The sequence below is a fragment of the Chelonia mydas genome, chromosome 8, assembly GCF_015237465.2.
Source record: "Chelonia mydas isolate rCheMyd1 chromosome 8, rCheMyd1.pri.v2, whole genome shotgun sequence".
Taxonomy (NCBI): Eukaryota; Metazoa; Chordata; order Testudines; family Cheloniidae; genus Chelonia; species Chelonia mydas.
Genome location: NC_057854.1, coordinates 77,815,038 through 77,828,073, shown reverse-complemented (window position 1 = coordinate 77,828,073; position 13,036 = coordinate 77,815,038). Strand labels below are relative to the sequence as shown.

General features: G+C 41.4%; 1 protein-coding gene across 5 annotated transcripts in view; it reads right to left on the bottom strand.

The window, feature by feature from the left end:
* Positions 1-13,036, bottom strand: part of LOC102944408 (SSX family member 2 interacting protein) — a 42,657-nt gene that overhangs the window by 12,406 nt on the left and 17,215 nt on the right. For all 5 annotated transcript variants that reach the window (XM_037907485.2, XM_037907486.2, XM_037907483.2 and 2 more), the window contains exons 2-9: positions 12,259-12,319; positions 6,359-6,490; positions 5,431-5,600; positions 4,985-5,185; positions 2,817-2,927; positions 1,830-1,965; positions 734-809; positions 473-650 (exon numbers count right to left, since the gene is read on the bottom strand). In XM_037907485.2, the coding sequence (XP_037763413.1) occupies positions 473-650; positions 734-809; positions 1,830-1,965; positions 2,817-2,927; positions 4,985-5,185; positions 5,431-5,600; positions 6,359-6,401 (915 nt within the window). In that variant the 5' untranslated portion in view covers positions 6,402-6,490; positions 12,259-12,319. The remainder of the gene's footprint in view (positions 1-472; positions 651-733; positions 810-1,829; positions 1,966-2,816; positions 2,928-4,984; positions 5,186-5,430; positions 5,601-6,358; positions 6,491-12,258; positions 12,320-13,036) is intronic.

Here is a 13,036-nt window from a genome sequence, read left to right as displayed (position 1 = left end):
CCATCTTGCTTGTAGGACTTAGAGCCTACCCTACTTATAACCTCATTTTTTTCTAGATACAGTACATACTGGAAGTACAATTTTTCAACATAAGCACCTTAAGAGGTTGTCCAATCACATTAGGGCATTGAAAATCAGCACCTAAGTCCATTTTCCATACCCAAATATTGATCTGAGAAAAATGCAGGATTTGGACAGCCTATTTAGGTCCATTTGAACAGTGGAATTCTCATGCGACACAGTAACTAGTGCAGGTGGCAAGTTTTAAGAAGCTAGAGTAATATTTTTGTATGTCCCAATGACTGTGCATAGTACTAGTTCAGTATATAGTTGTTAAAAGAAAAGGAGGACTTGTGGCACCTTAGAGACTAACAAATTTATTTGAGCACACACTTTCGTGAGCTACAGCTCACTTCATTGGATGCATGCAGTGGAAAGCTGCTGTTTTTTAAACAAAAATAAGAACACTTACAGGCCCAATGCCATCTTCAGCTCTTTCCTTAGGTTTCTGTTTCTGTGGTGGGAGAAGTGAAATCATCTCTTTCTTCATTTGCTGAAGAACTTTCTTGAGCTCAGCATTTTCCACTAGAAGCTGTTTTTGGCGTTGTTCATAGCCACCTAGCAAAACTTTGTACATTTCTTCTTCATTCCTGAAAGCAGAAGCCTTACAATAAATAAATAATTGCAAAATACACTTTGATTAAAGTATGTATTTATATAGCTATCAACTTACCTGGCTTCTGTTTTACCAGTTCTCCAAGCACCTCTCTTCCCATCAACTCTACCTACGTAATTTAGAACATCCATAGCTGCAAATGAGAAGGGAAATTAAAGACATTTCAGAGTGAAGTAAAAATCCCCAAAGTATATCTAAATATTCAGGTAACCCTCCATTTGCCTTTACATTAAGAGGCCTTACAGGACTGAATATAAAAATCAACCTTTGGATTAACATAAGACCAAACTCTCCTGAAAACAAAACGAGAAATGTAGATAATGGAAGGAAGAGAGGAAATGTTGATGGTAAAGTTATAAGTAACATCTAAAATTAATAAATGAAAAAGACTGTAGAGTTTCTAAAATGATGGTGTCTCTTTTAGAAACACGCTCACTGTGTGACAGAACAGCCTAATGATCCTTATTTGTTTTATGTCTTATTTAGAAGTGGCAGAGCACCCTAAGTTTTTTTTTAATAAAAGTTGCAATGAGGTGACACAGAACTGCTTCCCCCTTCCCCTCCATAGGCTGTGCCTACACTAGTTTTATTTCCTGTCTAGAATCTCCCACCTTCGCTAACATTAGTGCGGTTCCAGGCCTCCAGGTGGTTGCCAAAATTTTAAGCAGTTTTGATTAAACCTGCGATAGCTGGGGGACACAAATATAGTACTTAAAGTGCTCTTTACAGCCCTGTCTACATTAGCACTAAGAGTTGTTCCTACCACCATCAGAGCTGAAGTGGTACTAGCAAAGGTAGAAATTATAAGGGGGGAAATGTTTTAATTTAGGAACTGATCATGATTCTCATCAGGCAGCCAACTGGCCTTCTTTGGTTTGTGCCTATCAAAACAAGGGGAGATACTCAAAAACTCTTACAGGGCATTCTTACATTAGTAAAAATAGAAATTCAAAGTTTTCTTTAAGTCTATGAAAAGTTAAGTTTAATTAAATACTACATATTTTATGCAAAACCCTCTTTATGACCTACTATTCTGGATACCAAAGTGCATTCTAAGTAAGGAGCCTGGCATATTGTTAATGCTAGATGCTAAAGTAAATATCTTGAACATGAAGCTTTACTGTATCACTACGATGTAGAAGACTTTACTTACCTATTTTTTTATCCTTTTTGTTCATGACTAGTTGATGTAAGCGTTCTTTTAGTTTGTTGTATTCTCTTTCTTTCCTCTTCATATCATGATTGTACTGAGTAGCACGACTTGCAATAATATTTTGTAATTTTTGCACCTAAAAAACTCAAAACCCCATACATTTTCAACTAAAGGTTGTGCACATACATTCCTTTAAACTTAAAAACAAAAATAAAAGAGCTTGGTATAAATATTTGTATAAAATATAAATTTTAAGGCCTAGTAACTTTCAGTCTCTGTCCAATATTTTTAGCTGAACATTAAGATGCTACTTACATATAGACACCACTGGGATAGGCACTACAGAAAAGCTAATTGTGTAAATGTCCAGGTCCATGACTAGTGCTCCTAGGCACTGTTGTCATCCAAACAACAATAAATGTATTTACATGTGTGTGCACATAGAACTCCTGCTCAGGTTTTCCCTAAGCACCATACAGTTAATTTAGGCAAAATATTGTTTACAATAAACTTCCAAGTGGATTCTAGCCTTTCCCTCTTCAAGGTTAAAGGAGCTATTCCAGGTTTTGGCTGCATGTTTTTTTTGTTTGCTCTCCTACACATATATGAAGTGTTACTTTGGTTTTGTTATACATTAGTAGAAAGGCTTTGGCAAATAGCTGGGTCTCAGAGCCTAGCAGCCAGGCTTTAGCTGACCTAACTCAGAATGATACATTTAAAAAGGCATCACAAGACTGCACGTGTATTTATATGAGACCACCATTTTTATCAACTGAACCAATCAACCTGATTTGCACATGAATTGCATCCCATTAGCAGCTAGTATGCCAAACTTCACAATGACCACATATGAAATTTGCTAACTTTCTCTATGCAAGCCTGACTTTATGTATTCTTTTAAAATAAAATGTTACTAAAACCTGAGGTTTTCTGTAAGATTAGTCAAAACTGTCTGAATGATTTGTGTAGATGTACAGGCTGACTCACCTCATCTTTTTCATTTTTAAGTAACTGGTGCAGATTTCTGTTCTTACATTGTTGTTGTCTGTCTCTTTCTTGAAGTCCCACTATTTCCCTTCTAGAAGCTTCCAGTTGCTCCTAAAAAAAGTACCCATAATTCAATCTCAAATAATAATTACAAAAGAAAAAAAAACAATTTGAGACAAGTTTGTTCTTGCTGAAATATCAGAAGCCCAATACACAGGGAAGGCCCCTCTATGACAAATTAATCTTTATTTCTACGGCAAGAGGCCTAGATAATATGGTTACCCCAGTGCAGCAGATTGCTAGTTCTGTAGCAGCTTCACTTCATGGGGATTTTTACTGAGTTAAATACGGAAATGAATATAAACAACACAGCACTACAACTTTCAGTTTGATACTGAATGCAATTACTCTTTCTCTGCCATTAAATTATTAAGTATTCAATATGCCGCAATGCTTGCCTTCTCCATAGAAGTCAGAGGAGAAGCTAGATGTTTTGGCAGCTGGAGCTTTTGTTGGCTTGGATAAGTACGTTAGCTGGATGTTTCTATTAAAATGATCATTAAAATCATGTTGATTTTTGAATTGCCATCACAGAGGCGAATGGGGCAGCTCATACCTTCCCTACAGATATTGTTTCAGTGCACATTCAAGCAGACATCACTGTAGGTTCATATTTTCGAAATTTTCTTCATGACCATAAGTGGCGGAAATTACTTTTGTGCTTTAAAAAAAACAAAAGCTGCAGCTAGAGGTGAGCTCTGCAGTAAATTCCATAGCATGGAACAGCAGAGTTCATAGGGCCCTTTTCTTTGCATATGTCAAGGGCTATGGATGAAGAAACATGTGGAAGTGATAAATACATGCAGGAATAGCTCACCAATAGATAACATCCTGCACAATACCACCTCTGTAACAATGGATCACTCCATCATACTGCTTTTGGAGGGGGCAGGAAGGTACACACAAAATTTACATACTGTGGGCCAAATTAGGGTAGCTTCAGCACAAAAGCTCTGTGGAAGTAAGATGCATAATTTCTCTCTTTGAACACACCTGCACATGGGGTAAGTAGTTTGGATGACTTTGCTGAGGGGTTAATATAATACATAAGTTAAGTTTTTAAAAGCAGGAGTGCAGTTGTACAATAGCATTTTAATGTTACATGCTAGCGTTGTTTTCATGCAGATTACACACACCTCAGGATAGAACTGTTGTCTACCTGTGGGTTCATGCACAGTGTCTAGAAAAATGGCATCCTAATTCAAACTGTGACTTCTGGGCGCTATTGCAGTACAAATAGCAGCAAAAGTGGTAGGGGTAGCCAATCTTCTTGCCAAGTAGAACTAAGAGGGGCAACAGCTGCCTTGCTAAAATGTTACCATGAAAAAGAAGCTTATTTTAAAGCTGAGCCACAACTCAGAATCTGCTAATAAAGCAACTATACCTATTTTCAAATACAATTTTTCCATTCAGTTCATGCCATCTAAGTCACAAGCAATAACTGACTGTCATTTACAGTTTAGCCTAAAATTTTGGGGGGGGCTGGATTGTAACAGATTATGGAGCCTCATCTACCAATTCGGTCTAAATTCAAACCAGTAACCAAAAAACTGTTGCTGACTGCTTTTGAATAGTCATTGCGACAGGACAGTTGTCCTCAGGCTTTTCAGGGAAGCCAAGAACTGAATGGATATGGAGAACGAACTACACAATAGCCTTTGGAGATGGTCCTTTGGAATCAGGATGAGCAACATGAGTAACCTTGCTATACTTGTTATGGCTACATGAAGTAATTTATTTTCTAGGATTGAAAAATCTAGCAACACTCACAATATCCTATTTAAAGATAAACCGGCCAAATCTTCCAAGATCTTCATTTCCATAATGAATTACCACCCTCTAATCTAATCAATTTTCTTCAGGAACAGCTGGTCACTAAACTGTTCACAAAGTATCCATGTCTTTATTAGAGAACTATTTCTTCACTCATTTTTCATTACATTTAATGAGTTTTCCATCAGTTAGAAAACACACCTCAGAAAAAAAACTTGTAGGACAATTAAGTCTTAATAAATCAGCAAAATAACCTTACTGAGAATTTATAACATTTGTTAGCTGAAAGTGCCACATTGCATTATGATAGGAGTAAGAAAGAATAGATTTTCTACCTTTACTTTAGCATAGCAGTTCTGCAGGTGGTCCATATCACTACCCAATTTCAGATGCTGGATTTCCACCTCTTCCTGAGCGCGGAGGTTCTTGCGTTGGAGTACAAGCAGTTCATTCACACAATTTAAGACCGATACTATATTTAATTCTTTATCTTTGCACTCCGAATAAAGAGAAGGGAAACCTAATGTTGTCAGCTCCTAGTAAGGGACAGAGAGAGCAATAATTGGACCAATTTCTTTCTATGCTTGACAAAATTCTCAGACAGCACACTAGAAGACATTCATTTTTGCAAGGAAAAAAAAACCCCTTTGGCTTCCAATTAGTAACCAAAGAAAAGCCTACTTCATGGGAATAAACTCTCTCACCCCAGAGAATACTCACACTCATTTCCACGACTGATTGACAGTTATATTAAATGACCCCACTTGAGAAAGTGGCTTACCCTGTTAAGATAGGAGATACTCTGTTCAACATTCTCTTCTGTGCAGAAGGCACTGAAAAAGCTGTGCGTACTTTTGGACAAAGGCAGTGGCGAGTGTAGCACTTGTTGCATGTTTAAACTTGAGGGGGACATCTTTTTTTCTGAGGTATTCTGAGAAGTGGTTTTGCTAGCTACAATTCAAAATATTATGAAACAAGTTTAGGACTAATTATTTAAATCAATTCAAGAGACTAAAACAGGGTTATTCATCATTGTTTAGGAACTTTAGAAGTGACATTTAGAACTATTAAAAGTTTGGGGGGAAATACTGTAAACAAAATGCTAGGAATTTGAGTTTCTACCAAAAAGTAAAGCATCAATAAGATTTTAAATAAGTCATTTCATAAAAAAATTCCTCTCCCCTCCCAAAAAAAGATTCTTATAAAAATCATTCTGATTACTAGTTCATTTTGCTTATTTAGGTTACTATTTCTCATACATGCCCAAGATATGTACTGAGGATTCTTACATATTAAGTTTCATTGTACATTTTAATTTACTCTCTCACCACCCCAAATACATTAAAAAAAAAAGTCTTGCCTTTAATACACTGTTAATCAAAACACAAGACAAAAGAGAAGCAGAAAACAAAACAAAAGTTACAGCAATGTGAGACATTCACTGACTAAAAAGCATGAATGTTTAGAATTCTCTCACATATAGTAGAGTAATTTTTAAAGGTAACAATTCTGTAAAACTACCTTAACCAGTAAAAATTGTAGTATAAACACAATTATATTATTTGACATTTCCACTTAAAGAGTCAGATATTTTGTGACAAACTCCAATCTAGCTGGTTAGCAGCCTGTAAAATATTGTACCACTAGTGATTCTCCAACCCCATAAATTAAAATTGTTCCCAATTTTGTCTTCTAACTACAATAGTTACCTGATGACAGTGGTGGCACTGTAACAGTCTTCCAATCTCCCATAGCAACAGACAGCCAGAGTACCTGAGCAACTGGTTCAGCAGTGAAGTATTTAGTACAATTGCTGGTAAAATCTCCTACATAGGCATCTCCTAAAATAGCAAGAACATTTTAGATTAACAGTAGTATCTAACACATCTAGAAGATTAAAGCAGGTATACAACAGATGTCGCTGGGCTCAAGCCATATAAACTTTCTATATACAAACAAATCTATGAAACCCGGTGATTACAGCACAATAAATAGAACCAATATTTAAATACAGATAGACCAGACAAGACAATTTTTCGTGCACGGTATTTAGATAACAAATTACAAATTAAGTCACCAAGCATCCCAGAAAGAGGATAAAGAATCACGATGCAGAGAAACTAATCCAATTGTTTTTTTATAGTGGTGTATATTATTAGAGGAACAGTAAGACCATTTCTCTAAAGTCATAAGGGACTCTATAACCAAGCAACATAATTTTATTTATAGAAGAGTCACTACTTGGTTAAGTACAGTTTCATCATAGACTGATCTCTGTGGGCTTATTACCTAAGAGAAAAATAAATGTCTTCCAAACTCTGAAATTAGTATACGTGATATAGAAGGAGCAAAGGAAGAATTATGAACCTGATGAGAAAAATTCGTATAGGTTTGAAGTTTAACGAAAAGTCCCACCACGTGGCAATCAGTTCAAGTCTGTGCCTAATTTTGTATTTTTAAAATTTGAAACAACAATTGGCAAAAAAAAAAATAGGCTGGGAGAGATCTGAATGGAACAAATCTATTGGCCTGGCCACTGACCACAGCACTGGCCTTCTGGAAACCAAAAGAACTTGCACTCGTAAGATAAAGCTGGCTGGGTCTTCCAGGAGACAGAGAAAGCAGCATTAGACCCACAGATGCCATGCTGCCCTGGATCTAGAAACCAGCATAGTGGCATAGGGCCCCCACAAGCATGGCCTTTACCTCTCACAGCTGTGCTGAGAGCCACACAGGTCCATGGATATCTGCAGCTTTAGAGGAACAGACCCACTCCACAGGGAGGCACACCTGCCTCTCTGATTAACAATTTGGATGATACCCTCACATGAGTTTCATGTTTTCCTCTGAGGATTTTTACACCACAGATCAGATACTGTTGCAATAAACCACTTACAGCAGAGCAGTTAAGACTTCAGGTGTCTACAGCAATTAGAATCTACCCTTCAAAAATGGTTGCTTGATACATACTTAACATAGAGGTTTACTCTAGCTGGTCTGTGACCCTTAAGCCCATCTTTAGAATATGGCTGGAGATAAAATTTATTTATAGGCCTTTCTATGGCACTCAAATGTGTCACCACTAGATACTATGGCAGTGAGTTTATCCTGCCGACACCCCTGTGAATTATTTTCAAGATAGGGAACTGAAGTACAGAGATTTTTTATTTTGATTTGTGTTTTATTTAGGAACTTAAAATGGCAGCTTGGGAGACATGGAGGAGTATGCTGTAGCCCTCTTTCCCCCGAAACTTAAGACTTGGTTAAGGTTCAGACTGGCCCTCAGGAGCTCTGGCTTCTCTTTTCTGCTATGTCACAGACTTCCTGTGTTACCCTGGACAAGTTATTCGGGCTCTCTCTGTTTCCTGATTTATAAAATGGGGATAATAAATAAACTGATAAATACCACCACTGCACAGGGGTTTTGTGAGCCTCAATTAAATCATCAGTATTTGTAAAGTGCTTTGAGACCCTTGCATGGCAAGAGCTATTATTACAGACTGAAGTTTTATTTTTAAAAAGAAAGAAAGGAAGCATAGCATAGTGTCATGGCTGAGATTTAAACCCAAAATTATTCAAGACATTCAAAGAACAGGGTCAGAGTGCCTCAATCAGAGCTCCCACCACCTTTTCAACTTTGCCCTAGCTCTAGGGCATTGCGGTGCAACCACATAAGGACAGGCCCAACGCTGGGAAAAAGGACATATCACTGGGAGAATGCTTCACAGATATAAGTTCACCAGGGTAAAAGGGATAGAGTTGCTACTCAGTAGCTGCAGCAAATTAACACATTCCAACTGATGCAAATGTATCCATCAGAAAACGTAGGTGTAAGGGAGCAGCAGTAGAGACCATGTTACAGAGAAAGAGAGAAAATGAGGTACTGCAGTAGTGCCAACCCCAAAAGTCAGGAGCCAGGCCCCCAAAAGTCAAGAGATTTAAAAGAACTGGGTCTTTTTTATCTTAGAATCATAGAATATCAGGGTTGGAAGGGACCTCAGGAGGTCATCTAGTCCAACCCCCTGCTCAAGGCAGGACCAATCCCCAATCAAATCATCCCAGCCAGGGCTTTGTCAAGCCTGACCTTAAAAACTTCCAAGGAAGGAGATTCTACCACCTCCCTAGGTAACGCATTCCAGTGTCTCACCACCCTCCTAGTGAAAAAGTTTTTCCTAATATCCAACCTAAACCTCCCCCACTGCAACTTGAGACCATTACTCCTTGTCCTGTCCTTTTCTACCATTGAGAATAGTCTAGAACCATCCTCTCTGGAACCACCTCTCAGGTAGTTGAAAGCAGCTATCAAATCCCCCCTCATTCTTCTCTTCCGCAGACTAAACAATCCCAGTTCCCTCAGCCTCTCCTCATAAGTCATGTGTTCCAGACCCCTAATCATTTTTGTTGCCCTTCGCTGGACTCTCTCCAATTTATCCACGTCCTTCTTGTAGTGTGGGGCCCAAAACTGGACACAGTACTCCAGATGAAGCCTCACCAATGTCGAATAGGGGGGAACGATCACGTCCCTCGATCTGCTCGCTATGCCCCTACTTATACATCCCAAAATGCCACTGGCCTTCTTGGCAACAAGGGCACACTGCTGACTCATATCCAGCTTCTCGTCCACTGTCACCCCTAGGTCCTTTTCCGCAGAACTGCTGCCTAGCCATTTGGTCCCTAGTCTGTAGCTGTGCATTGGGTTCTTCCGTCCTAAGTGCAGGACCCTGCACTTATCCTTATTGATCCTCATCAGGTTTCTTTTGGCCCAATCCTCCAATTTGTCTAGGTCCCTCTGTATCCTATCCCTGCCCTCCAGCGTAACTATCACTCCTCCCAGTTTAGTATCATCTGCAAATTTGCTGAGAGTGCAATCCACACCATCCTCTAGATCATTTATGAAGATATTGAACAAAACCGGCCCCAGGACCGACCCCTGGGGCACTCCACTTGACACCGGCTGCCAACTAGACATGGAGCCATTGATCACTACCCGTTGAGCCCGACAATCTAGCCAACTTTCTACCCACCTTATAGTGCATTCATCCAGCCCATACTTCTTTAACTTGCTGACAAGAATACTGTGGGAGACCGTGTCAAAAGCTTTGCTAAAGTCAAGGAACAACACATCCACTGCTTTCCCTTCATCCACAGAGCCAGTTATCTCGTCATAGAAGGCGATTAGATTAGTCAGGCTTGACCTACCCTTGGTGAATCCATGCTGACTGTTCCTGATCACTTTCCTCTCGTGTAAGTGCTTCAGGATTGATTCCTTGAGGACCTGCTCCATGATTTTTCCGGGGACTGAGGTGAGGCTGACTGGCCTGTAGTTCCCAGGATCCTCCTTCTTCCCTTTTTTAAAGATTGGCACTACATTAGCCTTTTTCCAGTCATCTGGGACTTCCCCCCTTCGCCACGAGTTTTCAAAGATAATGGCCAATGGCTCTGCAATCACATCCGCCAATTCCTTTAGAACTCTCGGATGCAACTCGTCCGGCCCCATGGACTTGTGCACGTCCAGCTTTTCTAAATAGTCCCGAACCACCTCTTTCTCCACAGAGGGCTGGCCATCTACTCCACATGTTGTGATGCCCAGCGCAGCAGTCTGGGAGCTGTCCTTGTTAGTGAAGACAGAGGCAAAAAAAGCATTGAGTACATTAGCTTTTTCCACATCCTCTGTCACTAGGTTGCCTCCCTCATTCAGTAAGGGGCCCACACTTTCCTTGGCTTTCTTCTTGTTGCTAACATACCTGAAGAAACCCTTCTTGTTACTCTTGACATCTCTTGCTAGCTGCAGCTCCAGGTGCGATTTGGCCCTCCTGATTTCATTCCTACATGCCCGAGCAATATTTTTATACTCTTCCCTGGTCGTATGTCCAACCTTCCACTTCTTGTAAGCTTCTTTTTTATGTTTAAGATCCGCTAGGATTTCACCGTTAAGCCAAGCTGGTCGCCTGCCATATTTACTATTCTTTCGACTCATCGGGATGGTTTGTCCCTGTAACCTCAACAGGGATTCCTTGAAATACAGCCAGCTCTCCTGGACTCCTTTCCCCTTCATGTTAGTCCCCCAGGGGATCCTACCCATCCGCTCCCTGAGGGAGTCGAAGTCTGTTTTCCTGAAGTCCAGGGTCCATATCCTGCTGCTTACCTTTCTTCCCTGTGTCAGGATCCTGAACTCAACCAACTCACGGTCACTGCCTCCCAGATTCCCGTCCACTTTTGCTTCCCCCACTAATTCTTCCCTGTTTGTGAGCAGCAGGTCAAGAAAAGTTCCCCCCCCTAGTTGGCTCGTCTAGCACTTGCACCAGGAAATTGTCCCCTACGCTTTCCAAAAACTTCCTGGATTGTCTATGCACCACTGTATTGCTCTCCCAGCAAATATCAGGAAAATTAAAGTCACCCATGAGAACCAGGGTGTGCGATCTAGTAGCTTCTGCGAGTTGCCGGAAGAAAGCCTCATCCACCTCATCCCCCTGGTCCGGTGGTCTATAGCAGACTCCCACCACTACATCACTCTTGTTGCTCACACTTCTAAACTTAATCCATAGACACTCAGGTTTTTCTGCAGTTTCGTACCGGAGCTCTGAGCAGTCATACTGCTCCCTTACATACAGTGCTACTCCCCCACCTTTTCTGCCCTGCCTGTCCTTCCTGAACAGTTTATAACCATCCATGACAGTATTCCAGTCATGTGAGTTATCCCACCAAGTCTCTGTTATTCCAATCACGTCATAATTCCTTGACATCACCAGGACCTCCAGTTCTCCTTGCTTGTTTCCAAGGCTTTGTGCATTCATATATAAGCACTTGAGATAACCTGCTGATCGCCCCTCATTCTCAGTATGAGGCAGGAGCCCTCCCCTCACAGATGTTCCTGCCTGTGTTTCCTCCCGGTATACCGCTTTCCCACTTACCTCAGGGCTTTGGTCTCCTTCCCCCGGTGAACCTAGTTTAAAGCCCTCCTCACTAGGTTAGCCAGCCTGCTCGCAAAGATGCTCTTCCCTCTCTTTGTAAGATGGAGCCTGTCTCTGCCCAGCACTCCTCCTTCATGGAACACCATCCCATGGTCAAAGAATCCAAAGCCTTCTCTCCGACACCACCTGCGTAGCCATTCGTTGACTTCCACGATTCGACGGTCCCTGCCCTGGCCTTTTCCTTCCACGGGGAGGATGGACGAGAACACCACTTGCGCCTCAAACTCCTTTATCCTTCTTCCCAGAGCCATGTAGTCCGCAGTGATCCGCTCAAGGTCATTCTTGGCAGTATCATTGGTGCCCACGTGGAGAAGCAGGAAGGGGTAGCGATCCGAGGGCTTGATGAGTCTTGGCAGTCTCTCCGTCACATCACAAATCTTAGCCCCTGGCAAGCAGCAGACTTCTCTTATCTTCTGTATATTAAGTTGTTGGAGTTCATGTTTACAGCATCTCTCAAATCACGAGGACCAAAAACTTTCAATGAAAGCTGAGATTCTCATGTAGCCCCCATGATTTCCGAAGCAGAGTCTTTAAGAAGAGAGTCTTCCCTTCCCTCTCTCCCACCGAAATCAACTATATCTTTACCAAATAAACCCAGAATCATGCACAATACAAAGACCATACAAAACATTTCTTACATGTTCATTTAGCTTCTGTTGGATCCATCAATTCAGATCAGGAGTATTACCCATCACAGTCCTGTTAATAAAACAGAAAACACAAATCAAACTACAGACATTTTCACATTACTGCCATTCCAACCACTTAAGTCCTCTGTCTTAGTAAGTTAGGGTGATTTCCAGGAACTGCGGACGGTGGGAGCTGCAGGGGCGGCGCCTGCAGGCAGAGGCAGCGTGCAGAACTGCCTGGCCACGCCTCCGCTTAGCAGCTGACCGAGGGGGATGTTGCTGCTTCTGGGGAGCCCCCCAGGTAAGTGCCACCCAGACCCCGCCTCACCCCATCCCATGCCACAACCCCCTGCCCCCTCCCACATCCAAACTCTGCTGCTGCTGGGGGGGGAGGCAAGAAGCCAGGTAGGGATCCTGCTGGCCCCGCTAACTCCCTCTCCTGCCCACCCCTTCCCCCCGCATTACCAGCAGGGGTCCCAGACCATGTGCCACTGCCCGCACCATGCCCCCCGCACCTGCGGGGACCCTGGGCAGCACCCCTCAATTATTCACTCGTATTTTTAGTAAAAGTCATGGGCCGTGCATTTTTGTTTACTGCCCGTGACCTGTCTGTGACTTTTACTAAAAATACCCATGAGTAAAACGTAGCCTTACTTATAATCAAAGGGCAACCTTACAATATTTGCAATATGACCTAAATAAAAGCTCTGTGTAGTTCGAAAACTTGTCTCTTTCACCAACAGAAGTTGGCCCAATAAAAGATATTATCTCACCAACCTTACCTTCT